Source organism: Taeniopygia guttata, chromosome 3 (assembly GCF_048771995.1).
Source record: "Taeniopygia guttata chromosome 3, bTaeGut7.mat, whole genome shotgun sequence".
NCBI lineage: Eukaryota > Metazoa > Chordata > Aves > Passeriformes > Estrildidae > Taeniopygia > Taeniopygia guttata.
In genome coordinates this window covers 97,686,285-97,710,904 of record NC_133027.1, presented here as the reverse complement: position 1 = coordinate 97,710,904, position 24,620 = coordinate 97,686,285, and the positions used below count along the sequence as shown (strand labels likewise).

Sequence of the window (24,620 nt, the reverse complement as noted above, 5' to 3'; positions counted from 1 at the left end):
TGGGCTGAAAAGGTGGAAAGATGTGAAAGGAATCTTTATCTGTGATCACAAGTCTGTCTGTCAAGACTCTAGCAATCCAAGCAGGAGCTGAGGTGGTGTGGAGGTGATGAAAAAAAGAAGATTGGATCTTTGAGACCCCAACGATCTAAACAGGAGCTGAGATGGTGTGGAGGTTGAAATGAGCAGGGTCTATGCCTTTATTAATGTTCAGCTCTTTATTAATAAGTCAGTGTGGCAGGGGGCTCGACACAGAGCTCGCCCCCGCTGTTGTGGCTTCTCCGATAGCCGAAGGGGAAGAAGGTGTGCAGAGTGTGTCCCTGGAGTCTCCATGGCACACTGGTAGCCACAGGATGAGGGGATGTGCACAGCTTGCTGCCAAAGACCAGCAGCAGCTATCCTTCTCCTTCCCACCTGGTAACACCACGAACCATCTCCCCTGTGTTCTTGCTTCCCACAGCCCAGTCCAGTCTGGTCCTCTGCAGGTTATGGTGACAGATCAAACACAGACTAGAGATGTGGTTCCCTTTTCCATAACCAGCACACCCATCCAGCCCCCTCCACTTTGCCCAGCCTTCCATTTTAGGTGTGTTTTTCATCCCCAAAACCCCCTCCCATGATTCCACTGGATTATTTTGCATCCCGGTCCTAGTGTGGGTGGGGTTGTAGGTGATTCCCAGGAGCAATTAGCTAATTAACATTTCAATGTCATTACTTAGTTCGAGCCAAGTGTCCCAGCCAGGCTGTTTTGTTTATAACAGACTTGATGAAAAAAAAGAAGATTGGATTTAGGAGTGAAGTAATAGGTGAAAACTGAGACTGAATGGAAAAACCTCAGAGATTAAGAGTTTAACGTTTGCTTGTTATGTTTTTCCTGGTGGGATGAGTTGCTACAGTTTGACCTTCTGGTGCTTGTTTAGATCTCTCTGCCCAGGTTTGGAGAACACGGTTTCAGGGAACGGGCAGCCCTGTCAGATGCATTTTCGGCCCTTTCCTTCTGTTGGGCACAGTCTGTCTCTCTCTCGCTCCGCCGCCGCGCTGGAGCCGCCGGGCCGCTCTCAGGGGTAGCGCAGGGCCGTGCCCCGCTCTGCCGGGGACAAACCCGGGCGGGGGCTGCGGGGACAGACCTGCGCGACCCCCAGCCGCTCCGGAGCCTCTGTCCCCGGCCCCGGGCAGCACTACATCTCCCGGCGGGCTGCAGAGCAGGGCTGGGGAGGCTGGGGAGGCTCTGCCGCTCCGGCCCGGCAGGTGAGAGCGGGCGGCGGGCGCGGCGCCGGGGCGGGCGCGGTGCGGCGGGACGGGCTCGGCTTGGGAAGGTCCCCGGCGGGATGCGAGCGGTGCCCCGGCGGGGAGAGGAGCTTCGGCTCCCCGTGCGGGAAAGGAAAGCGCTTTTCCGAGCCATCCCGAGTGGCCGAGCCCGCGGTCCGTAAATGCCAGGGATTTAAAGAACGCGCGGTGCTCCGCAGCTGCTGCTCCACGGCTTGCGAACAATGGGAATTGTTCAAGTGTGAATAACGCGCTGGGTCCGCTGGGGAGTTTTTGTTCATTTGGGGAACTGGAAGGCCCTGATCTGCATTCCTGGCAGGGGAGCGTATGTGGCATTCCCAGCAGCTGGAGCCAGGAGTGCTTTTCCAGGGTAAGGTCCCTGATAAGCGGGACTTAGCAGTGCTTATGGGAACAACAATTTTATTTAGCGTTCCTCGGGAATGTGGCCAGCTTTCCCTGTTTAGTTAAAGTACGTGGCTTTAACTATTGGCATGCAAATGGTTTCAGTTTGGTTTATTTGCACATTTCTAAATGGGGATATGAAATCGAAGTTTTATTTATTTATGGATAATTTTGCCATTTATTTATGGATGATTTTGCCAGTTTTAAAGATAGTTTGATTGAGTACTTTATGCATAATTCCCTTTGCTGAACAAGCGTTTTAGGCATGAAAAGAGAACCGTGTAAGTTTAATGCCTATATTTTGTTGCATAACTGAGCAATCTGCAAAGACTAAGCAAGTGATGTACTCTGCTCAAGCTGGGTTTAGTTTGTCAGAATTCAGTTGGGATTTTGATTGCCCAGGAGTTAAAATATACCATTTTCAAATGCATAGCTTAATTTTTCAACTCTATTGAATTAGGCTGCTTTCTCTTACCTCCTTTTTCTAGCCTTGCTTTATCTAAAGTAAGAGAAATTGCCTAGTAATTTTAGGTGAACATACAAGATAGAATCAGCCTTAGAAGCCAATGTCTCAGAGTTACTCAGAGAGCCACAAAAGCAGGGTTCATATTTTGATTGGCAGTACTCTTCGGAGATGCTGTGCTTCTCCCCTGAAGCGGATATTACTCCTGTTTGAAGTAAGCTAAAGCTGAGCCTTGAGTGCACAGATTGCTAATGCTTACTGAAAATCGATGGAAGATAGTCCCCAAAAGCAATTAAGCAGCTTTGAAAATCAATCCACAGTTGAAGTTGTCCAAGGACAGGGATTAGATCTTTGTCAGAGCTGAAGTCTTTGTGGGGAAGGTCCTGGCACAGCTGCAAGTTCATTGCTCTTTTTTTCTACATCTTTTCCAGTCTGAATTCATTTCCAGCCAAAAATTTAAAAAAAAAAAAATCATTCAAACTTGTGTGTGATTTGCTAAACTCCGTTGTTTTTTTAATTTCCCAGAGTTTGTTACTTTATTTCACGTGATCATAGCATTGAAGTAAATAATTTGAAACAGAGCGTTGGTTGGCCAGTGCAGCCAGAATCCACATGCAATTTGTCTGTATGAATTGCCCAAAATAGGCTTTGGATTACTGGGTGTTTTAAAAGGCTTTTTTGCCCTCTGTTGATTTACTGTAGTTTAAGTATTTGGGCATTCTGTAGGGCAATGCCATTCCTTTCAGCCTGTTTATTTATCCAGGGTTTCAACAAAGCTTTCAGACCTACCCAGGATTTGTAGGCATCAAATGGCAATGTTTTAATCTTGTAAGCACTGTGAAACAAGCTCAGGCTCCTTAGTGGAAGGACCAATTTGTTCTGAGTAATTACAACAGGTAAATGAAACTGTTAGGCGTAATAATTCTGGAATAGTAATACTCCCAGAAATTCTTGTTGCTTCAGTAATAGTTTGTCAAGTAGTTTGTCAGTGGAGAAGTGGCAAAGCAGAGCTGGGGGTGGTAGGTGAAGTACAGCTTATAGCTCTAGGCAAAGTAAATTGATTATCTTACATGTTCCTATGCACATTTCTTGCATTATATTTTGAGTATTCAAATTCTGTGGCCAGATCAGGAGAGGTAAAGCTTTACCTTTGTGGTAGAATGTGAACTATTTCATTGAGCCTGAAAGAGTATTTTCTTCATGCCATGCATAATCCCAGAACCAGGGCAGTCTTTTTTAAAGTGCAAGTTCCAAATGTGGCAAATAGATCTCTAATTACTGTGTAAGTCCCTGAAGAAAAGTCACTTGGAAAGTAGAGCATCTTGCTTCTCTCTGAAGAGCTTTGGTCTGCTTGTAATTAATGTTGAAAATACTTTTTTCCCTCCTGAATACTTCTGTTGAAAAAGTCCTGGATTCTTCCTCTGCACACATTATTTTTAATTAAAAACATCATTGTGTGTATAAATGGGTATTTACATAAATAGTAAAGCACAAAACATCTTCTTCTAAAGTGGCATTTGCTTTAATATCTTGGTCATGCTAGACATGGCAGGATGGCTGACAGTGATTTGAATATACCCTGGGGTTTATGGTTGGTTCTTTTAAGCAGCATTATGAGTTTTTATATCTAAGAATGTTGTTATTGATTAAATGCTTTCTGATTGGCAGGGCTGGGAATATTGAATTGTGGTAATCATGCTCTGTTAGTTGTTCTCTCTGATAGTACATTTGCCAGAATGAAGAAAATGACCCGTGATCATGTTTATGGAGGGATCCTGCTGGATTAAAGAACAGGAACTGTTTGCTAGGTTTCCTCTCTGAAAAGTGAGCTGTCACCTAACATTCCTCCAGCTTTTATTTTGAAACATCTCTGCAGGAGATTATTAGGTGTAATCCATGGGACAAGAAAGGGCTCAGCAAACTTTTGGAGTTTGCTGTTCTTTTTGTCTCAAGCAATTCTCCTCACATTTATTGCACCCAGCAGTCGAATTTTGTTCATCTTGTGAATTCTGTAGTTAGGACACACAACTCTTGCTCTCCCTGTTTGTTCTGTATCTGCAGCCTGGGTGGGCTTTGCTGCCTGATAGAAGACAAGTCTTCCTCCCAGGAAAACACCCATGTATGATGACTCAAAACCCAAGCTCTGTTGGAGGACCAAGCCCTCTTGGGTGCTTCATCAAGAGTGTTAATTGCTCTCATCTGGTGGGTACAGGTAGTGCACTTTTCTAGACGAAGGCCGTGAATATTGTTATTAAGGGAGAGATAAAGTAGCAAGGATTGTTCTTGTTACATGTTTACTCTGGCACATCCTTTTGGTGTTGCAGTTATTTGACAGAAAATGATGGCTACCATCTGTTCCCCTCCTCTGGCATCATTCAAAGTTCCTTTCCTTGTTGGGAATGAAGTCTTCAAAGGGAGACAACAAGTTTTGATCTCTTCCTGTTTCCATAGCCACATTTAATATTCTTTTCTTCTTTTACACTTACAGCTCTAGGCAATATGAGTTGATTCTCTTATATATTATTTTGTACAGTTCTTGCATTTTACTTGGAGTATGCAGGTTTTGTGGCTAGGGAGTCTGGTGTCCCAGGAAAAGAAGGAAATCTGAAATAATAGATGAAGTAATGAGTCTCTCATAGAGGTCAGAGGGAGTCAGACATCATCGAAGAAGGAGGAGTGGTGGCATCATGGGAAAAGGAAGAAGTGTGGAAAAGTTTGACATCACAGTGGATTGAGGTCATCTCACACTGAGGAAGGAGAAAGTCTCACACACAGGGAAGAGTGAGTCTGGCACCATGAAGGAAGAAGAGAGTCTGGCATCAATGAGGAAGGAAGAGAGGGGTCTGACATCACAGAGTTGGACATCAGAGGTAAGAGGGAATGTGGCGTCCCTGTAGGAAGGAGGGAGTCTGGTATCAAAGATTAAGGAAGGAGTCTGATATCACAGAGGAAAGAAATAATCTGATGTCATAGAAAAAAGCAGGAAATCTTCACTAATGGAGAATGGAGTCTCATCCCAGAGGTAAGAGGGAGACTGGTGTGACAGAGGTAAGAGGAAGTCTGGCATCACAGAAGATGGAGGTCATCTTGCATCACAGAGGAAGGAGGGAGTTTGGCATTACTGACATTAGAGGGAGTCTCACATCATGGGGGGAGGAGCACATTCTCGTTCATGCTGCCCTTACTACTTAGAGTCATGATCCTAATTTAAATTCACAATGTGCACCTCATCTGTCTTGCAGTTTGCCAGAAAATTCCTCTGGCAGTCTTTACATTCATCATTTCTATCTCCACACCTTCTTTTAACGGAAGGATTGTCATGTACTTTGTTCTTACCTCAAACTCCTTGCACTCTTTTTTTTCCCCGCTAAAGCACCACATATACATCAATTCTGCATGTTTTAATAATTTAAGGTTTCAGTAACATAGTTTTCTAACAGTGCTAATACAAAAAGCTTGTAAATCTGCTAGCTGAAAAGATCTTTCCCTCCCTGATTCTGTAGAAGAATCTTAAGAGACTCAGACTAATGGAAGATCCTGCAGTAAATAGAAGGGGATATACTGCGATGTACCACCAAGCAATTTGAGATAAAAACAAGTCTTATCTGGAGATCAGGGCAGGCAAAATATTGGCAATAACACCATGGCAGGGAAGGAGGGTAACCTTTCACTCTTCACTGCTGGAGGATTTGGTGAAGCTAAAATTAGAACCCACATTTGCCTTAAGGCCTGAGGAACAATTACCTCAATCTCATTTCCTTATCTGTAATATTTCACTCTTTTGGTTCATTTCCACCTCCTCAGAAAATGCAGATGCTGGCACAGGATGAAGAGGTGAACCTCATTATCGCTAGAAACTCTAGTGGAAGGCAAAACAGAACCATGTGCTGTTCATAATTTCTTTGCAGGCACTAGGAATGAAATGTTGAAGTAAAGCTCAAGATGTTATTTGGACTCTCTTGGACTGTGTCACTTAGTTGGCTGGATAGTGGCTAAGAATTGTTAAAAAAACTTGTTACTGGCATGGTATCTTTCCCTCTTTTAACCAGAAGAAGGGATTTGAGAGAGCTTTCAGCTGTGTTCCTCCTCCATTGTATGCCAGGCTGTTGTCACTTCTCTGCACCTGTGCAAAAAACCTGTTCTTGGGATTTGAGGGTCGTTAAATAGAGTAAAGGCTGGATAAGATAAATAGGATAAAATCTTTGCATGCTCTCACCTTAATGCATTATTCTGGTAGTTTGGACAGTTCTTTCACCCTTAATTTTCATGACTGAATAGTGCTGATTTAAGAGTCCTTTCTTGCGTTTTGTCTGCAGAGTCTTAAACAGAAATTATTGCAGATGAAGAGTGCATCTCCTTTCTTCTGAATCATGCACTCAGTCGTTAGATCACATTAATGGGCATCACACAGATCCCAAGCTGGATTCTGTCAGGTTGTGTTTATGTAGCCCAACAGCTTTTTTTAGACTCTTGAAAGAGTGTGGGTTTGTTCAAACATAATAGAAGCAAAATAGGGAAAATTGAGGTAAACAAATCATTTTTAAGCAGCACAGAATAATGTGTAGAGCGTGGCTTTGAAAGAACAAGTAATGTTGCATAGATATGTGTTCTTGTAAATTGAGTTTCTTCCTCTTAAGAAAGTGGTATGCAGTATTTTAAATAATGATTGGGATATGAGCTTTGACTGGCCAGTGGTTACATGCATTCTGCCCCTGGATGAGGCAAAATGGATAACAGTGAACTTAATCTCATACTACTTTTCTTTTATGCTTAGTTAGACTTGGGTCTCAGTGCCTGTGGACTTTCAGAGTTAACAACAGATTGTAGTTGTAGGAAAAATGAGGTGGGAATGTGTTGTGTAAGGTGCTCAAACAGTCCTCTGGAGTAGTGTGCCTCAAAGGACCGGTGCTATAAGTGCAAGCTCTGGGTGATGCAGAGGGGCACCCCCAGAGCTTAAACTGGCCCTGTTGCTTGTTCCTGTTGTCCAAGGGACTAAGAAGATGAGGAGCTGCACGGGAGCAGTGCCTGTGCCATAGGTGTGGGGTGTTCCTCAGCAGGGAACACCCAACCCTGACTGGGAGCAGCGTGCCCCACTCCTGGGGGAGGCACTGAGTTTTCACTGCTTTGGGGACACAACCTCACTCCTTGCTTGCAGCCTTCTAATTAAGTTCCTTCTGTACTGGTTAATTTCTGATTGTGAACAGTCTAGGGGGAAAAAAAAGTAAAATAGGATGATATAATCTCTTCCTGCTGTTTTGGAGATAGCATTGTGTTCCACCTCCTTGTGGCAATAAAAAATGTAAATGCTAAATTTCTTATCAAGACAAGCCAGAAACTCTGTTGGATTTGTATTTCCTGTCTTTGATTTGCCTTCCTGCACAGGACGCTTTATTTCATCCGATGCCTGCTTCTCCTCCTCCCCTACAATGTTAATGCATCATTTCATGCTCACCTGGGAGATGTTATCACTTGTAGGCAAAGCAATTTCTGCGTTGCTAAGCTATTTTCTAGCTTGTCATAATGCTCCATAAACTACAGAAATAGGAAGATTTTCTTCTACAAGTGACTTGGTGGTTTTCTGTCTGTTGCTGGAGCTACATGATGGCAAAAATGTGATGCCTGGAGATGGCAGGACGCAGACTGAGAGTGAAGCTGTGAGGGCTGTGCCATGTCTTAGTCCTTTTTAGGCTGTGGCAGTGCTCAGGGGATCTGTTACAGGTGCCATGAGTTTTTGAAGTGCTTCAGTGGGGTTGTTTTTCCTTCAGGTCTCTTGGGAAGAGTAACCTGCAATTGCTGCTCTTTGGGCAAACCAGCATGTAAACAAAGGTGCAGCAGAGGAGAGCTGCCTTTTTGGTAAAGCCTGATACAGGACTTTATGTAAGGGAACAAAAAGAAACAGAAAAATCACTTAAATTGAGCTGTTATTTCTCCTGCAGGGTAATTATTAATCAATAAACCTCGTATCTCACAGAGTGTGCCAAGTGCTCTGAGCTCCCTCACAGTGTGCTGGTAAGCCATTTTCAGAGAGAAAATATTAACCCTAAACCATGATTAGCTCTGAAAACAGCAGAGTCTCACAACTCTTGCTTCAGCCATGCAGCAACAGTTTTGCACTGGCAAGGTTTGGTAGCACCCTCAAGCTGTGGGTGTTGTGCATCATTCCTTGCTGCTGGGTTGTGTTTGGGCCAGAAGGCATTTCCAGCATTAAGTTGAAGGTCTGCACAGTTGTTTATTTCTCCAAAAACATGTTTCAGAAGGATTCTAATGCTGCAAGGCTAAGATGGATGGTTGCTCATAGAAGACGAGGGGGATTTTACCATGATGTTTTTTCAGAGATGACCTCTCTGAAAATGAAGAGCAGGGTTCTCCAGTGCATCTCTTCCTGTGTATTGATGAAGACAAAGCAAGAGACAGGACATAGCTTTGATGTAAATAATAATTGCTCTGTTCCTGTGGACCCCTTAGCTCTTATGTTAATGCACAGATAGGGGACAAATCAAAATGCAGAAAGGTGCTGAAAACCAGGAGTGTTTCCTATAGGGGGCTGTAAGACACTGTAAGGAAGTTGTGGGGTTTTCTTGCAAACATATTTCATGAGATGTGCTTGGCCTTCTTCAAGAGGAGTTTGGTTTTGGGCTATTTACTGGACCATTGCATTTCAACATTTTTCTTTGAAAACATGTTTCTAAAGCAGCAAACCAAAAGCATTCCTCCTTGAAGTCTTTAGGATAAAAGTACTTTCTGAGATATTTAAGTGTTGTCTGTAAACAATATCCACTCTCGGGTACAGCAAAGTCTCGGAGCATAAGTACCATGGAACAAATGGAAATATTTCCTTTTCAGGTCTTGCCTTTGGTCGCATAAAAAGAGGAAAAAGCCAAACCAAAGCATTAACTCCCTTTGAAGCACTCGTTTATAAAGGCAACAGGCCAGCGTGGTTGCATCAAGAGACTTCAGACAATAAAACCACCAGCACTTTGTTGACATCTCTGAAAACTGAGGGTAGAAACGGTGTCACTGTACCTGTTTGTCCTTCCACATCACGGTGCTGTATTGCTGCATCGTGGAACAAGTGTTAAGGAGCTGATAACTTCTATTTCACCACAGATCCCAGCAGTGATTAGTGGAGAAAATTCATGTGCAGATGCCTCACAACTGAGGCTGCTTTGTGCTGCTCAAACAACACAGGAGAGCTCCAGAGAAGCAGCTAGAATAATGAACTTGGGAAATCAGGGCTCTGAGTGGCTCCTCTGGGCCCGGGCTGGAGCTGCTGGTAGGAACATGCTGCATCCCAGCAGCTCATCCCTCACAAAAATCCCCTTGGGTGAGCTGGTGAGAGTTACAGTACTGCTGATGCACTTGGTCCTTCCCTTCCCGGGCACCCACAGCAAAATGTGACACACTTGGAGCTCTGGGGCCTGTGTCCATTATCATCAGGAATTTTACAGGCATTTTCAAGGGAACTGGGAGAGATTGAATACAGAGAGTCTCTCTGTTAGCAAAAAATAACCCAACCAATATCAGAGGTGGCTTCTTCCAAGTCAGGATGACATCTCATGCAAATCAATTTGTCACCAGCCCCAAATATCTGCAGTGGAAATCAGGATTCCTGTGGGACCTGAAGCTAGTTCTGGCACTTACTGGATTGCAAACAAGCTCATCCTCAAATCTGTTTGGAATTCGCTGTAAAAATGGATGTCTGTTCACACAGCAAGTTCCTTCCACATATGGTCCAGGGTGAAGGCAAAATATACACATTTGCACTCAATTCCTCCCCAGGTCTTCTGCTGCAAAAATTCTGCTTTCTCAAGTGTCCTTGAGAGGAGATGGGAGTGTTATAAATGAAAATTAGTCCAGCCAAATTAAAAATGAAATAATAAAAAATTTATTTAGGATCGAGTTCTCTTTGAGCCAGCCACAAGGAAAAGGCCGAGCCCGGGATCAGTGCTGGATGTGGGACAGGAAGGAGCCTCTGGCAGAGGTTCCCCTGGACACACATACCACCCTCCTGGACCCTGCAGTTCCTATAGGAAATTTTCTCCCCGAGGCCAGGATTTTGGCAATCCACCTTTTCTTTCTAGTCGGAGTCCCACATATTCATAAAGTTCTTTTCTCCGGGGGTTGAACAATCCAGGTCCAGGTGTGGACGATTTTTCCTGATGAGGTTATGGGAACCACAGCATTCAGATGTATCAGCCCGGAGGACTCCAGCGATCCCAATCTCGGGTCCTTGCCAGGATGATCAGCTCCCAGGCGTTCCAGTATCCTTTTGGGACAGCCCATCTCCAGACTAGCCACATGTGTTAGATTGTAAATGGGGCATTGGCCAAGAAAACCCGGCTCTGGGGTAACCGAATATGTGGGGGGGCAGCTCACAGAGCTGGTGTGTGTATTTTGTAATAACTAAATATTATACATGCCAAATCATATTTCCCTTGATTCAATACAACAATATTTCATCGGTGCAAATTATACTCATACATACCAGGAGGGAGCAGAAATGGTTCTGTAGCTCTGGGTGTGGCCATGAGGGTTTGTGGCCGAGGTCCAGCTCTGGAGAGCAGCTCTGTGCTGGGGCTGTGCCCCTGTGTCTGTGCTGGCAGGGGCCGTGGTGCTGATGCAGCAGAGCTAGGGCACAGAGCTCTGGTTTGGGAGAGCCCAGCCTGAGCCATGGGGCTGGCACTGACCCGAGTGCTTCTGTTTGCTGGGGGGCTCTGTAAACACGTCAGACTTGGCCAAGAGTTGGGATTTCTCTGTGTGGTGCTCACACAGTTATGGTGGTGGCCCTTTCTAGCCCAGACATGGCCCAAGTTGTGGTGTGATTTAGGGGAAGCTGCTGTTTTTCTCCATGAAGGCTTAAGAGTAGAAATGTTATAAAATGCTGTGGTAGGTATAGTTTCTGTGTAAAGTGCTCTGAGGTTTCTAGAAGCCCCTCCAGTTGTGCTTTGCAGTAAAATTTAACTGTGCTCAGGATGCTCCTAAACTGCATTGGTTTGTGTGCTGAGGTAAACTGAAATTGGATAAACTTTTTAATTCTGGGGTGAGTTATGGCCTGGGTGCTGTAAAGGTGGGAAAAGAGCGTTGTCTTGTGCTCCAGATAACATTGTGAAGAAAAACAAGTGGCAGAAATTATGGAAGCACCAGTGAAACAAATAAACAAATCAAGCTTTTTCAGTGCCTATCATTCCCAATAGTTCCAACCTCTGGGGATTCAGGCACTTTCAAGGCTCTAGCACTTGCATGTGTAAAAAATAGAATTTTTTTCTTTTTTTTTTTTTTTCTTTTAGCTTGTTCAATCTGCACAGTGCCTGGACAAATGTTCAATCTGCACATATGTTTCATGGGTGCTTGTCTTGACTTACATGTTTATTTATTTATGGTCAGCCATTAGAAAATCAAACTCATGAAGTTGACTAAAACCTGTCCTGTCACATAAAGGCACTTAAACGATTCCATTCAGTTTCATTCCTGCTCTAATCCTGTGAATTCCTGTTAACTTGTGCTAAAATTCCTGTTTTGATCCAGGAGTAAATTTGGTGCATTCTGATGACTATTTGAGCCATTCCAGAGCATCAAATTACTCTGCAGCAGCAAAACCAACAAAACCTTCTGGCTCTAGAGAGAATGAAGACGTTCTGGGTCATAAACAATCCTTGCCCTACAGAAGTTTTGAATACTTGATGTCTTAGTAATTCCCCAGCAAATGAGCGTTTGAAGCATGACATTCTTTAAAACAATGCATTGAAATGATGACAGTACTGTTCCCCAAACCACCTTACAAACGTTTCTTGCACCTAAAGGCATGCTTGAAAACATTAATTATTAAAGACTAGTCTAAGTGGGTTTTTTTGGTTTTTTTTTTTTTTTACTTGCAGCATGAAACCCCCAAATATATTCAAGTTTGTTTTTTAGGTTTTTATTTTTTTTGTGGGTTTTTTTTTTGGTTTGGGTTTTTTTTTTTTTTTTTTTTGGGTTGAGGTGTTCTGTTTGACTGAAGCACAGCAGCCCTGCAGCTGGGTTATGCAGATGTGCTGTGAAATCAGGTTGCTTAGAACCTTGACAGAATTTTGTCACTTGGCGATGTGATCACATTTTAGAGCATGGGCTTTTGTTTTCTCTTTAGAACAGTTCACAGGGAGAAGGAAAGGGAAGTCTGACTGCCCTTTACACTGCTGTTCAAGGGTTGTGCAAATATATCCCTACTCCATGTCCTGGATGACTGGGAGGTACAAGGTGGCTGACCTCATGCTGTTCACTTTTTATTCTGTATATATATATATATATTCTGTCTTGCTTTTCTTTTCCTCTGAATCTACAGCAGTAGACTTGTAAACCTTGCTGAAGAGATGCTCTGCCCTGGGATTTGTGGGGAATCTAGAACTTCAGAGGAAGAGAAAGCACTAAATGTGAATTGTATAATTGTAATTATTATGTTATATTTACATTATAACGACAATTTAATTACCACATTATCTATTTAACTTACTTTGAGCTCTGTTTTTATTATGTGTCTTTTATTTAAAACAATTCTTCCTCATTTGGGTAGGTTGAAACATTCTATTTCAGAAATTTCACAGAAGTATTGCTATCATGTGAGTGCCAGGACATCTCGTAGCTGGAATCCTGTCTGAAAAGGGAAAAGTCTTCACCAAGAATTCGTGTCTCTCTGAGCTGACTGGGCTCACCACAGTCCTGTTCTTCTCTTGCAGACATTATGCTGCTCGAGGTGTTCCTGGTCCTGGGGACACTCCTCATCTACTTCTTGTTTTCCAAGAAGGATGAAGAGACTCTGCCCTTCAAAGATGGGTGGTGGGGCAGAGGACAAAAGCCTGTGACTAAAGAAGACTCAAGTATTCGGCCATTTAAGGTGGAGACTGCAGAGGAAGAGCTGAGTGTAAGCAAATCTCTGGGCTGGGGGGGAGGGAAGGAAGAAATGGCCAAACAGATGCAGAACTTGTTTGGAAGTAATTTTTAAATTGAAACAACAGAGTGCCAGTGATGTCCAGGTGTTGGGGGAAGGGATTGTTCAGTCCCTCAGAAAACAGGTATAAATAGACAGATCTCACTGTATAATTTTGTTCTCAGCTAGCTCTTGCATGATTGCTGATAAATAAACCTACTCTGTAAAGCCTAATAAACATAAAAATCATATTACAGATTACTCAACTCTGTTTTTCTGTTTATGCATTTTCCTCAGTTTGTGTAGACCAGAATAAGAACAATGTCTTTTTCCCCCCCTTTCTTTCAGAAGCAATTACAAATACCTCATTTTCTTGACTGCTTTATGTTTGCAGCTGTGTTGGATGCTGATTCTTCTGTAATTAATAGTCTACTTTGGTCAACACTAAATTACTGTGGTAATTACAGTAAACACATACGTTGCAGAATTTGTTGGATAGAAAGATTTTGATTGTGTGTGTTTAAGCCAGGGATGGAACAATTTCATAGATCTTTGTGGAGTCATGGTTCAAACAATACTCATGGGATTGCTCATATTATTAATTTATAATAGATTCCTAATTTCTCAGCAAAGCCTGGTTTTTTAACACTTTGCTTACCCTTCTTAGTAATATCAAAGGACCTTGGTCTCCATTTTGTTTTCCTCTTACACTGCAGACCCTAAGATGGATAATTTCTAAGTTAAAAATGATTGAGCAGGATTAGATTTCCAGACCTACCTTTCAGCTACTCTGTGGTTGTGTTTTCAGTAGGAAGGGGCTTTTGGCTCAGTCCTTCCCTGTAGAGGGACTTTGGAGCGATCTTGCAGTGTCGCCAGCATCCCCTGCAGCCCTGAAATGCAGTGGGAACCTGACTGTCATTGTTATTCCAGATGGACAAACTTCAATTTCAGTCTGGTTTCACCAACTTTCTGTCTATGCAAAATCCTTCTGAATGTTTCTGGGTGAAGACCTCCCACCTCTGGGTTTGGGAAGGGAAGGAAAAGGTTTGGGCCAGATCCATGCATAGACTGCGAGGGAAGTACCCTGGAAAGGCAGCAAGACTTACCCCTTGAAGCCACAGGAGTGCCAGCAGAGCATCTTGCCCTCTGTGGTTCCCAGCCTGGCAGACAGGTTAGGCAGCCCTGCAGAACAAAGGCTGGAACAGCTGTGAGTTGAAGAGGAAGGAGGCCACCTGCAGGAGGAAAAGAACGGGAACAGCTGACAGAGCATCAGCAAAAGCGACAGGGGTCTAATTAGAAATGTTATTTCCATTGTTCTCGTTCCCTGTGGGAATAACTAGAAACCACACGCATCCCAAGAGAGCAGACATGCTTTTAATGTCTCTTCTCTCTCCTTCCCTGTAGGATTTATTCAGGAGACTTGACCAGGCTCGATTCACTGAGCCACTGGAGAACAGTTTCTTCCATTATGGAACTAACTCGGTGCATCTCAGGAAGGTTGTGTCCTACTGGAAAAACCAGTTCAATTGGAAGAAACAAGTTGAAGTCCTCAACAAGTACCCACAATTCAAAACAAAGATTCAAGGTATGTTGCTTTCCTCCTTAAAATATAACCAGCAATAGATAAATTGTCTGCAAAGGAGCTTGGTAGGAAGAAGGCTCTGGTTGTGTCACGGAGCCTTCCCTCCTGGCTGGATCATTGGCATCACTGCTGAAGGAGCAGGGAACTCCTTCGCTGTAACTGAAGCCTTTAGGACAAGGAATGACAAATGGAATTCCCTGTGCATGAGCAGACTGTCAGCTGGTGTTAGCAGGAGCCAAGCACGAGTGTTTGGAAGCAGAAGTGGATCTTAAGATGTACACATGTTCCCTGCCTTGCATGCAGTCGTGCAAAAATTCCCACAGATGTCTCCTCATGCTCCGTGGAGCTGCCCAGCTGCCACTGTCACAGTGAAGCCATCAGCTGGCCAGGCTGGCCCTGCCTGGCAGGGCAGATGTGCTCTGCTACACCTCTTCAGCCATTCCCAGGCCTGGAGTGCACAATGCCTCTCCCCTGGGGTTGATGTGCTGCCAGGTGTGAGGGAATGGCTTCTCTTCATTCAGAGCACACTGCACCTTTCCAAAGAGTTCATTCAGCCAAGGTCTGGTTCTGGAGCTTGGTCAGACTGGGCTTTTTAAAATTCCTGATTTAGGGTGGTGCTCAAGTCCAGTTGTAGGTCTAGAGCACAGCAGGCAATTGTCTCACATGATGGCAAAATTTAACCTTAACAGGGTATTTTGTTCTGTTTTTACTTGCACCCACGATTGTGTCTTATTTCAAAAGGTGCACTTTGCCATAATATTTTAAATGGATTTGGGACAATAAATGGTGCTACATAGTAGTTAGAGCTTAAAGCACTTATTTAAATGATGGTTAGTGCTGAAAAGATAAAACCAGAAAGTCTTCCCTTAAAAAATAATAAGAAAGCACCATCTGAGACAAAAAAGGGAAAACAGCTAAGGACAATGCACTATGTATAGCAATGGGAAAGGAAATTTCAGAGTTGGGAAAGATTACAGAGAGGAGATATGAAAAGACAAGGTCAAACATGCTGTGTATCAGATTCCTACTTTCTGTCATCACTTGAAAGCTTTTCAGAGAATGCAGAGATTCACAGAAGTGTCAAGGATGGGGAAATCACAAGTCAGTGAAAGACGGTGGGATTGCTGGTGAACTGGAGTGGATGTGAGTAAAACATGCTGAAATACATCAAGAACTGAGGCATTCAGGCTCTGCTGGGAACAAATTCCTGTTTCCTGGAAAATAAAGCCCTGAGTTAGTTTGAGGAAGAGCAGCTCACCTGAAACAGGCAGTGCAATGCTGTGTGAAGCTTTCCTGCTGGAAAGAGTCAAAATGGAAACCACATTGCAGATTTTATCTTTCACTGAACAAGCAGGAGACTGGTACTAGAACACAGGTTTCTGTTTTGGTTTACTCACCTAAAGAGATACTGAAAGCTTTTGGCAAAGGGTAGGAAAGCATTACAAAAATGAACACTTTAACTCTCTTTCAGCAAGGCATAAAATCATCAGTTTGGCATGATTGGTTTATCAGCAGTTAAGATGTGTGACCTGATTACAGGAGGCTTCCACAGACAGAGAATATTTAGTGAAGGCTTTTAAAATTCTTTTTGTGCAGCATTTAGAGTCAGTGTCTGGGGACAGAAACCAGACATGTTCAAATGGAAAGTAAAGCATGCACAAAATGAGGAAAGTGATTCATGCCCCCAAACAAACACTGTGATGGATTCCCTATCTCTTGGTGCCTTCAAGCTGCAGTTGTAGACCTTTCAGGAAGAAAAATCTCTGGCTGACTGAAGCCTATCCTGTGCCATGTAGCAACATTTGGGTAAAATTTAAGGGCACTTGGACTAAATGATGTAATTGTCTCCTCTGCCTGTAAGCTGTGTGAGTCACTGTGTTACCGTTGGTAGATTGCTTCACTTCTATGTCTTAATTTGCCAATTTATTTTAAAACAGAAATAACCAACCTCATTTGGCTGCTGTGATGCTTAATTGCCCATTATGAAGTACTTTAAGGTCCTCGGATAAATGTATCCAGAGAGGTGCAGTGTTTGCATGCTCACCAAAAAAAAAGACTAGAAAAAAGCTTTATTCATAATCTGTTCTGCGATTAGTTTCAGTGTCATGGTAAATTTGGGCATGCTAATTAATGATTTTATTTTTACAGGCATTGATATCCATTTTGTTCACGTAAAGCCTCCTTGTTTGCCTGAAGGCCAGGCTGCAAAGCCACTATTAATGGTTCATGGTTGGCCTGGCTCATTCTACGAGTTTTACAAAATTATCCCTCTCCTGACGGATCCTGCAAGCCATGGCCTCAGTGATGAGCACATTTTTGAAGTAATTTGCCCATCTATCCCTGGATATGGCTTCTCAGAAGCACCCCACAAAAAAGGTATGACACAGGAGAATAAACTGAACCTCCAAAAGCCCAGTCTCACAGTGAGGGAGCCTCTGTTAGCAGAACAGCAACTCCTGTTACACACTTCTTGTTTTCCCAGTGAGGAAACAGAGACCCTGTGTGTCGAGTGGGAGGAGGGAGATAAGGGGGTGACTTCAAGTGACATCACTGGCTAGTTTCTGGAAAACTGTGTAGATAATTTAAAAGGACCATAAAAAGCTATGAAGTGACAACTCAAGAGTTGTAATTGTGTCCATGAATTGTCTGTGAGTGAGCAGACAGGGTAAATTTAATTTCTTAGTGTTCCTTTTTGGTGTTTTGTGTCCATATTCGACAGCATTGTACAGGTAGGTGAGAAGGAAGAGTTGAAACAAAGCAGTTCATGTATTCACATGGCAGATTGCAGCCAAATACCTGCTTGCTCAGCTTGTGCTGTGAGTTATACAATCACAAACTGCAGCAAATTGAGGCAAGGTAGTGTTTAAAGTGATACTTAGTTTAGTATTTAGTTGTATGTGCAGATGTGGAGAAGGCTGGGTTTGCTTTTCTCTACTTCCCTGGCTACGATTCCTGTGGTCAGCATTCAAGAGGTCTGCAACAAAGGCTGGAGTTTGTCCTCCTCGTGGTTTCTCTCTGTGCTTGGATGTGAGCAAGAGTTTGCATACACTCAGGCAAGGAGAAAGGGACTTGCAGCTTTTGAGTAACTTGAACATTGTCTTGATGTAGAGAATCAGTGCTGCAGAATCAGAGGTGTGGGTGGAATTAATGCAACAAAAGTGTTCTTTTCTTTTAATGCAGACTTCAACTCCGTGAGTGCTGCTTCTGTGTTTTATGAATTGATGCTCAGACTGGGATTCAGTGAGTTCTACACCCAGGGTGGTGACTGTGGCTGGCTCATCTGCACCAACCTGGCCCAGATAGCTCCCAGGTGAGTACCCCCTCGGTGCAGCTGTTTTACTCTGTGAATAGTTATTTCCTGTGCACTCGGGAGTTCCTGCCCAAGTCCTCACCGTGTAGGTTCTCTCTTTGGTGCTCAGTGTTAAGCAAAGCCCTAAAATTATATACCTTCGTTTTTATTAAATGTTTTTCATTTCAAACAGTTGTGCAATAGTTTTGTAGTGGCCTCGCCGAGGCCTAGAGTGGGACAAGTAAAGAAAAAAAAAGGAGGATTTGTGGCTTAGTGCCCTGGAATGTGTGCTGATTACTGGCATTTGTCCCTTTGACTTGTCATTTTTGTGTGAAAAGCCACACTACAAAGGGCAGCTGAGGTCATGGTGTAATTAACAGCCTGGAATTCAAGTATATCCATTTCTGTTAATAACATTTTTAATGTTACAGGTCACAGCACCACACCTGGCAGAGTTCAAGGAGCGTTTGGGCCACGCTCTCAGACACATGGTGTGATTTTTGGGGCTGTCTTTGAAAGGCCAGGAGCTGGACATTTATGATCTTTACCTGTTTCTTCCAACTCAGGATATTCTGTGATTCTAAATACAACTTTGAGTTTTGTTAAGTTTTTGTTAACTTGTGGTTTGTTTGGTTTTTTTTTTTTTTTTTTTGTCTTTAGCCATGTGAAAGGTCTCCATTTAAACATGGTCTTCGTTACAAAGCTGGGACTCCCTCACCTGCTCTCCATCCTGCTGGGCCAGTACTTCCCAGGGCTCTTCGGATTCCAGGATGAAGATGTCAGGAGGATGTTCCCCTTCTTGAAGAAATGGCTCCACAAGATCCTGTCTGAGTTTGGCTATGCTCACATACAGACTACAAAACCGGACACTGTTGGTAAAACAAGCAAAAAAAAACCCCTCAAAAATAACCTTTTTTGAGCTTGGGATACCTAAGTCTCTTCACTTTAGTTGTACTTTCATAGAAACAAAATGTACTGCTTAAAATATGCAGAAAATAGTTTTTTTTGGTTGTTTTTTTTTTTTGCAGTGTATCTGCACATCCAAACTGAGCATGCTCCAAGTGCCACTGACCTCATTTTCCAGTTTTCATAAATAAAATAGATTATTTAATATTTTTCCACTTCTGCTATCACTGGGGACTGTAATTGCATTTCAAATGCAGCTCTGCTCAGAGCAAAAGACAATTTCTTCTCCAAGAATGAATCATATTCAAGTAATGTAAACTACAAGAAGCTTTTAGCTGTCTCAGCACACAATGTAGTTTATTAATTATAGCAATAAGTAATACCTGAGAAGTAAAATCAAATTTCACTTTCACTCATTGTTCTGAATCACTTGCAGACTTTCAAGGAAAAAAATTGTGGCTATGATTGTTCTTTCTACATGAGCTAGTCACTCAGATGGTTTAACTGCTTTAAGTATCTGAGTACTAAGTGTTTCTATTTTAAAAACAACTTTTGTGACTGAATTGGACAACTGAGTCAAGAGTACCGACTACATTTTAGTTTGGTGCAGCAGCAATTCACTGATGGATTTTATTAAAAATACAGCTAAGGGAAATATTTCTTAATGGTGTTCCACAAGCTTACCTACAGAGGCAGGTATGTTCTTAAAATGTGTAGGCAAAAGGATAACTGTATGGATTTAAAATAATTTTGCTTCTGTCGAATTTTGGTTTCTAAAAATTGCCAGTCTTTCGTGCTTCAGGAAAGAGAGGGCAGCTGATATCTGAAAGATGCCTAAGCCATGCTCCTTCTCAATCAGAATTCTGGCTGATTCTTGTCCTTATCAGTCATGTGTGGTCTGTCAGAGCAAACTGTGCAGACTGGGAACCAGCAGTCAGTTCATGCTCTGGGGACTGGAGCATTTCTGCAGTTCTCCAAAGGACAAAGAAGAGAAGAGCAGGGTAGTGGCAAGTTCCTGAAAGGAGAAAAACACTGAAGAAGTTTCTGACAGAAATGGCTGCATTCCAAGTGCTCTGAGGAACAGTTTTTCTCTATGTAAACAGATGCACTCTACTCACAGTGAGTAAATGAGAACAGGCTATTGCTTGTTGTGTCCAATACCTCTGGAAAGTGCTCAACAGAGCTTTTTTAAACACTTGCAATTTCAGTTACCAATACTAGTTGCTTAATAATTGAAATCCCACTGTCATGTTTAAATAACAATTACTGATGAAATTGTCCCAGCTGCAGCGTTAGGCACCTTCCTGGAAGGCTGGGTTGCATGGGTAGAACTTCAAATGTTACTGTTCCTTGGGAACAGCTTTTTCTCATGTTTTACTGAGAAGCTGGGACAGTTTATAGTCCCTGTATTTCACAGCACTAGGATGTGTGATCAAAGTTCCAAGTGCAGGTGTGTTCTTTCTGTCCAAGAAAAGCAAACTATAAAACCTATATGAAGGCTTCTTCTACATGAAGGCAGTTTGCTATTGCTAATTCAGAAGATGGACCATTTAGCAGAGACTTGCTGTTCCTCAATGACTTTCTAATAATCCTTAAAATGTTTTTGCTGTTAGATAATGCTGTAAATCCTCCTGGTCATGTGTAGGCATGTGGGGTTTGGCTCTGTAATGCTGTTTAATACATGACAACTTCCAGATTAATGGAAGCAAACCCTCCTTGGCACATAGAACTTAATCTTATTAGCTTACCAGAAAAAAAGAAAAGCCAGCAGAAATCCAATACTGTTACATCAGTTCAAAAAATGTTCAGTGTGAGCTAATAAGGAGCCTGCTTGTTTGCAGCTACTTCCAGTTTATGATTTGGTATTAAATGGCTCCAACTCAATGTACTGTTTTATTTATTTAAGAAAGCAGCCGATAGAACAGCTTTGTAAAGTTACATCCCCTATATTATAACAGGCAGCTTCTCTAACGCTCTGAGTTCTGTAGCTGGATATCAGTTATAGATAAATTTTCCTCCTCCTTTACAGGCTGTGGTTTGAATGACTCTCCTGTGGGACTGGCTGCATACATCTTGGAGAAGTTTTCTTCATGGACTGATATGGAATTCCAGAATCTAGAGGATGGAGGACTAGAGAGGTAAGCCCTTTCTCTCCTGCCATTTTGGATGAGGTGACTGAGCCCAGAGTCACAGCTGACGAGGTTTGTCTGAAGTGGTCACCTCACACCTCAGGGAGCCTCTTGTGACCACAGCTGGTGCAGGGCTGCACTCCAGCACACAGAGAGGCAAACAGGCCATGGAGGCTGATGGATTTGCTTCCCACTTCCATCTCCTAGAACAGAAATACACCCTGCAACTCCTGGATATTAAAAACTGATTTAGGGGAAATGAAACTCATTACAAAATCCAAAATTTTAGCCCACATTAAGATGCTGGTAACTCATGATTTATTGTAATACTAACAATTAACTCTCTGTGAAATTGTTTTGGATTGATTGTTACAGCTTCATCTACCTGCCATTTGCTAATAAAGGATTATGTTTAGTGTGCAGCAGAAATCAGAGCTGAAATCCCCTTTGAGAACTACCTGGCAGGAATGGAGAGAGGGGGCATGCCAGGGAAAGGCCCAGCAGCAGCAGATTTGCATGGAATGTTTGCCCTGCATACAGCTAATAATTTTATATGAAACATGCCCTGTTTACAGCACACGTTGGTGTGTGAGGGCTCTGTTGAGGACTCACAGTAGCATTTCAGATTATCATTAATAAATGGCACAAGCTGTTGCATGTGCTGTTCTGCTCCCACCCTCCCAGTCTGTGGACAGGAGAGACAGCCATGCTGGAGCATAAGGTGCTTATTGGAATCTGCCTTCTGTGTAGGAGTTAAAATGTGACTTCACAGTTTGTGTCTGAAAGCCTTTAGCATCCTTAATTGGTCACTGGCAGCCAGTGGGGGAGTAATAACTTCACCTCTCCACTCTTAAACCACTATTTATTTCCTATAATTTTTTTTCCCCCTACAATCAAACCAAAGTCAAGTCCCTGCTAAAGTAATGCAAGTCAGTTTTCAGTGATAATGAAATAATCTCTTGGGCTTTCCTCTTCAGAAAGTTCAGCCTGGACGATCTGCTCACCAATATCATGATCTACTGGGTGTCAGGCTGCATTGTCTCCTCCATGCGTTTCTATAAGGAAAACCTGCAGAAGGGGATAGGCACACAGAGACATGATAAGTAAGTGTTGCTTCTTCTCCTGAAATATTTTGCTTTGATTTTAATTTTATAGTTACATGCCTTATAGATTCCTGAATGCTGAGGAAAAACACTGCCCTCTCACAGTATTCTTCTGCAAGACAGACCAGGTAGTTGCTGTACTGTGCTGTGCTTTTAAAACACCGTGCTTAGGTAGGAATCCTGAGCCATCGGTGAGGAGATCTGACTGGAGGCACTGCCTGAGGCCTCCCATTCATGGTGCATCCATGTACTTCCCCATTTTATTTCAGTTACTGTATCAGTCTGTGGCTGAATCACCCAGTCAGTTTTAGCTGTAGCGTCACCCAGTCAGTGGTTATAGTTTTAGTACTTTTCTGGACACAATTTGCCTGTTTCTACAAAAGGCTTAAGTCCTTCCTTTGGAAGCAACTTCAGCCTGCTGACAAACCGCATCACTGAGGAGTCAGTTAGACTGATGTGCCTGCTGCTGCTCAGACCATTCAGACAGCAGCTTGGTTGCATGTACTTGTGTCAGCCTGAGTATGAGTGAAGGCTTAAACCTGCCCCGAGGTATTTGCAGCCACAGCTTAGCGCCATGCTATTTATTTAGCTGTAAAATGATGCTCCCAGGAAGCTGACTCAGTTCCTGAAGCCGTTGTGGCTATGCTGTGGGCAGTATCTTGCTCTGGCTCTGCCTGCATGAGATGAGCTGTGTGTGCTTCTAAGTGCCTAGAGGACAGAGTCTCAGAGTCTTGTGTAAAATTCTGACCTCAGCCTTCCAGTGGCTACATGCCCAACACTTTTTGCATCTACATTTTAAACTTCTGACAATGCAGCTTATGTGTATGGGATATTCAAACCTAGAAAATGTGGCTTTTAAAACAAGCACAGATCATTCACACCCCTCAAATCCAGTTGCTTCCTTACACTTCCTTATGTGAAGAATGTTTTGTAGTGTGAATTTGTGCCAGTCAAAAGCAAGAGCTATTTTACAAGGTATAATCTCACATATAGAAATGTTGCTTCTAAACAAGTCTAGATTATTAGTATTCCTCTCTCCACTCCCCCTATGAAGTAATTATTCTCCTGCCTACCCTCCAGTTGTCCTGCCAGGCTTAGCATATTTGAGTGGTTATCTTCTCTGTAAATCTTTCTCCAGCTATTTTCAAATTGTGTGCTTGCCCATCAATTTGAGCCCTGTGTACAGCAAGAGGAAATTTGCTGCCCACCATCTCCTAGGGCTCTCCTCTCCCTTTCCATGCTTCTGAGCCTCATGCCCTGGATCCTCTGCAAAATTGCCTTCATGTCACTGTATACAAAAACAAAAAAAAAAAAGAGTTTTTTTTCCTCAGGACTTAGAGTGTTGTCTTCAGTTTTAGGATCTGGAAGTCAAATTTTTAATGCCTAACAAGACTGTGCCCAACTGTTCAGGAACATTTCCTTGGGACTTTTGATTTGTTGCAGATTTAAGTGTTTGGAAGATTACAGTGATTCTCTCTCCTCTCTCAGGCTCACAGTACAGGTACCCACTGGCATTGCTGCCTTTCCCAATGAAATCCTGCACATACCCCAGGCTTGGGCCAAGAAGAAATACACCAACATCATCTCCTTCCACTTCATGCCTCGAGGGGGCCACTTTGCAGCTTTCGAGGAACCTGAACTTCTTGCTAAAGATATTCTGCAATTTGTGGACAAAGTAGAGAAGGAACAACTCTGGAAAAAGAAAGGGGAATAACTTCCCTAAGAAACAGCAGAGTAATTACTTTTAGCTTAGCACATGTACAGGGCTTACTAAATCTGCTGTAATCCATGTAATTAGATCTTATTGTTGACCAGATGTGAGCAAGGACAGAAAGAAAAATGCAGTGTATATGCATGAGATACTGCCATGGGGACCAACAGATTTTGGGTTAGGTTATTTTTTGTTCAGCTAGGCTCAGAAAGCATGAAGAATACTTGGGTATCTTCAGAAACATGTTCTGTAGTATTCTTGACTCTTGCTTTCAGATTGAAAAACAGACCTCACAACTACTAACATACCTAGTAACAGTCAAATCATTATGAAAAGCTTTTTCTTTCATGGCAGCAGTAAAATTTGAGTTGCTGTGAGTAAGAAGTTCCTCACATAGAAGATTAAGGAGCAGCCTGGTAGACCTAACTTGCATGAGTGCATCAATCAATCAGCACTGATGATCTACAGTATCTTTAAACTGCCTTCTGCTAGCTGCCTTTCTCTTCCAGCCTGGGCTCCAAAGCAGCTTCCTGGCTGTGAAGAAGCTGGACTGTCCTGTGCCAGACTCCTGGGATATGTGAGGAGCAGCTGAAAGATACAGGTGCCTGTAGCTCAGTCCAGGAGGTGGGGCTGGATAGAGTAACTACAGCCCCAGCTACCTCTGCACTGAATTTGTACTCTCAAATCATAGCCCTAGGTAGGCTCAACACACTGTGGCTTTGCACTGCTTTGGCAGGGTATCGTAAATACCTCTTACCAAAGAATAAAAATATTATTAATTCAAAATTAAAAGAAAATTGCATTGAATTTTTAGTAACTCCTGTGTGATTTTTTACATTCTTTTAACAACTGAGACTTTGCTTGCTACCAGC

General features: G+C 42.9%; 1 protein-coding gene across 3 annotated transcripts; it reads left to right on the top strand.

Annotated features, from left to right (window-relative positions):
* The first annotated feature begins 936 nt into the window (after nt 1-936).
* On the top strand, nt 937-24,555 carry EPHX1 (epoxide hydrolase 1). 3 transcript variants are annotated; one of them, XM_072927488.1, is made up of 10 exons: nt 937-1,245; nt 12,252-12,361; nt 12,838-13,022; nt 14,433-14,613; nt 16,759-16,986; nt 17,791-17,920; nt 18,560-18,774; nt 20,835-20,943; nt 21,912-22,037; nt 23,526-24,555. In XM_072927488.1, the coding sequence occupies exons 3-10, from the start codon at nt 12,843-12,845 to the stop codon at nt 23,749-23,751; spliced, it is 1,395 nt and encodes a 464-aa protein (XP_072783589.1). In that variant the 5' UTR covers nt 937-1,245; nt 12,252-12,361; nt 12,838-12,842; the 3' UTR covers nt 23,752-24,555. The 3 variants fall into 3 exon arrangements, with proteins under 3 accessions (XP_072783589.1, XP_072783590.1, XP_030124827.4); XM_072927489.1 differs by lacking the exon at nt 12,252-12,361; XM_030268967.4 differs by lacking the exons at nt 937-1,245; nt 12,252-12,361 and adding an exon at nt 1,311-1,633.
* The last annotated feature ends 65 nt before the right edge of the window (nt 24,556-24,620 follow it).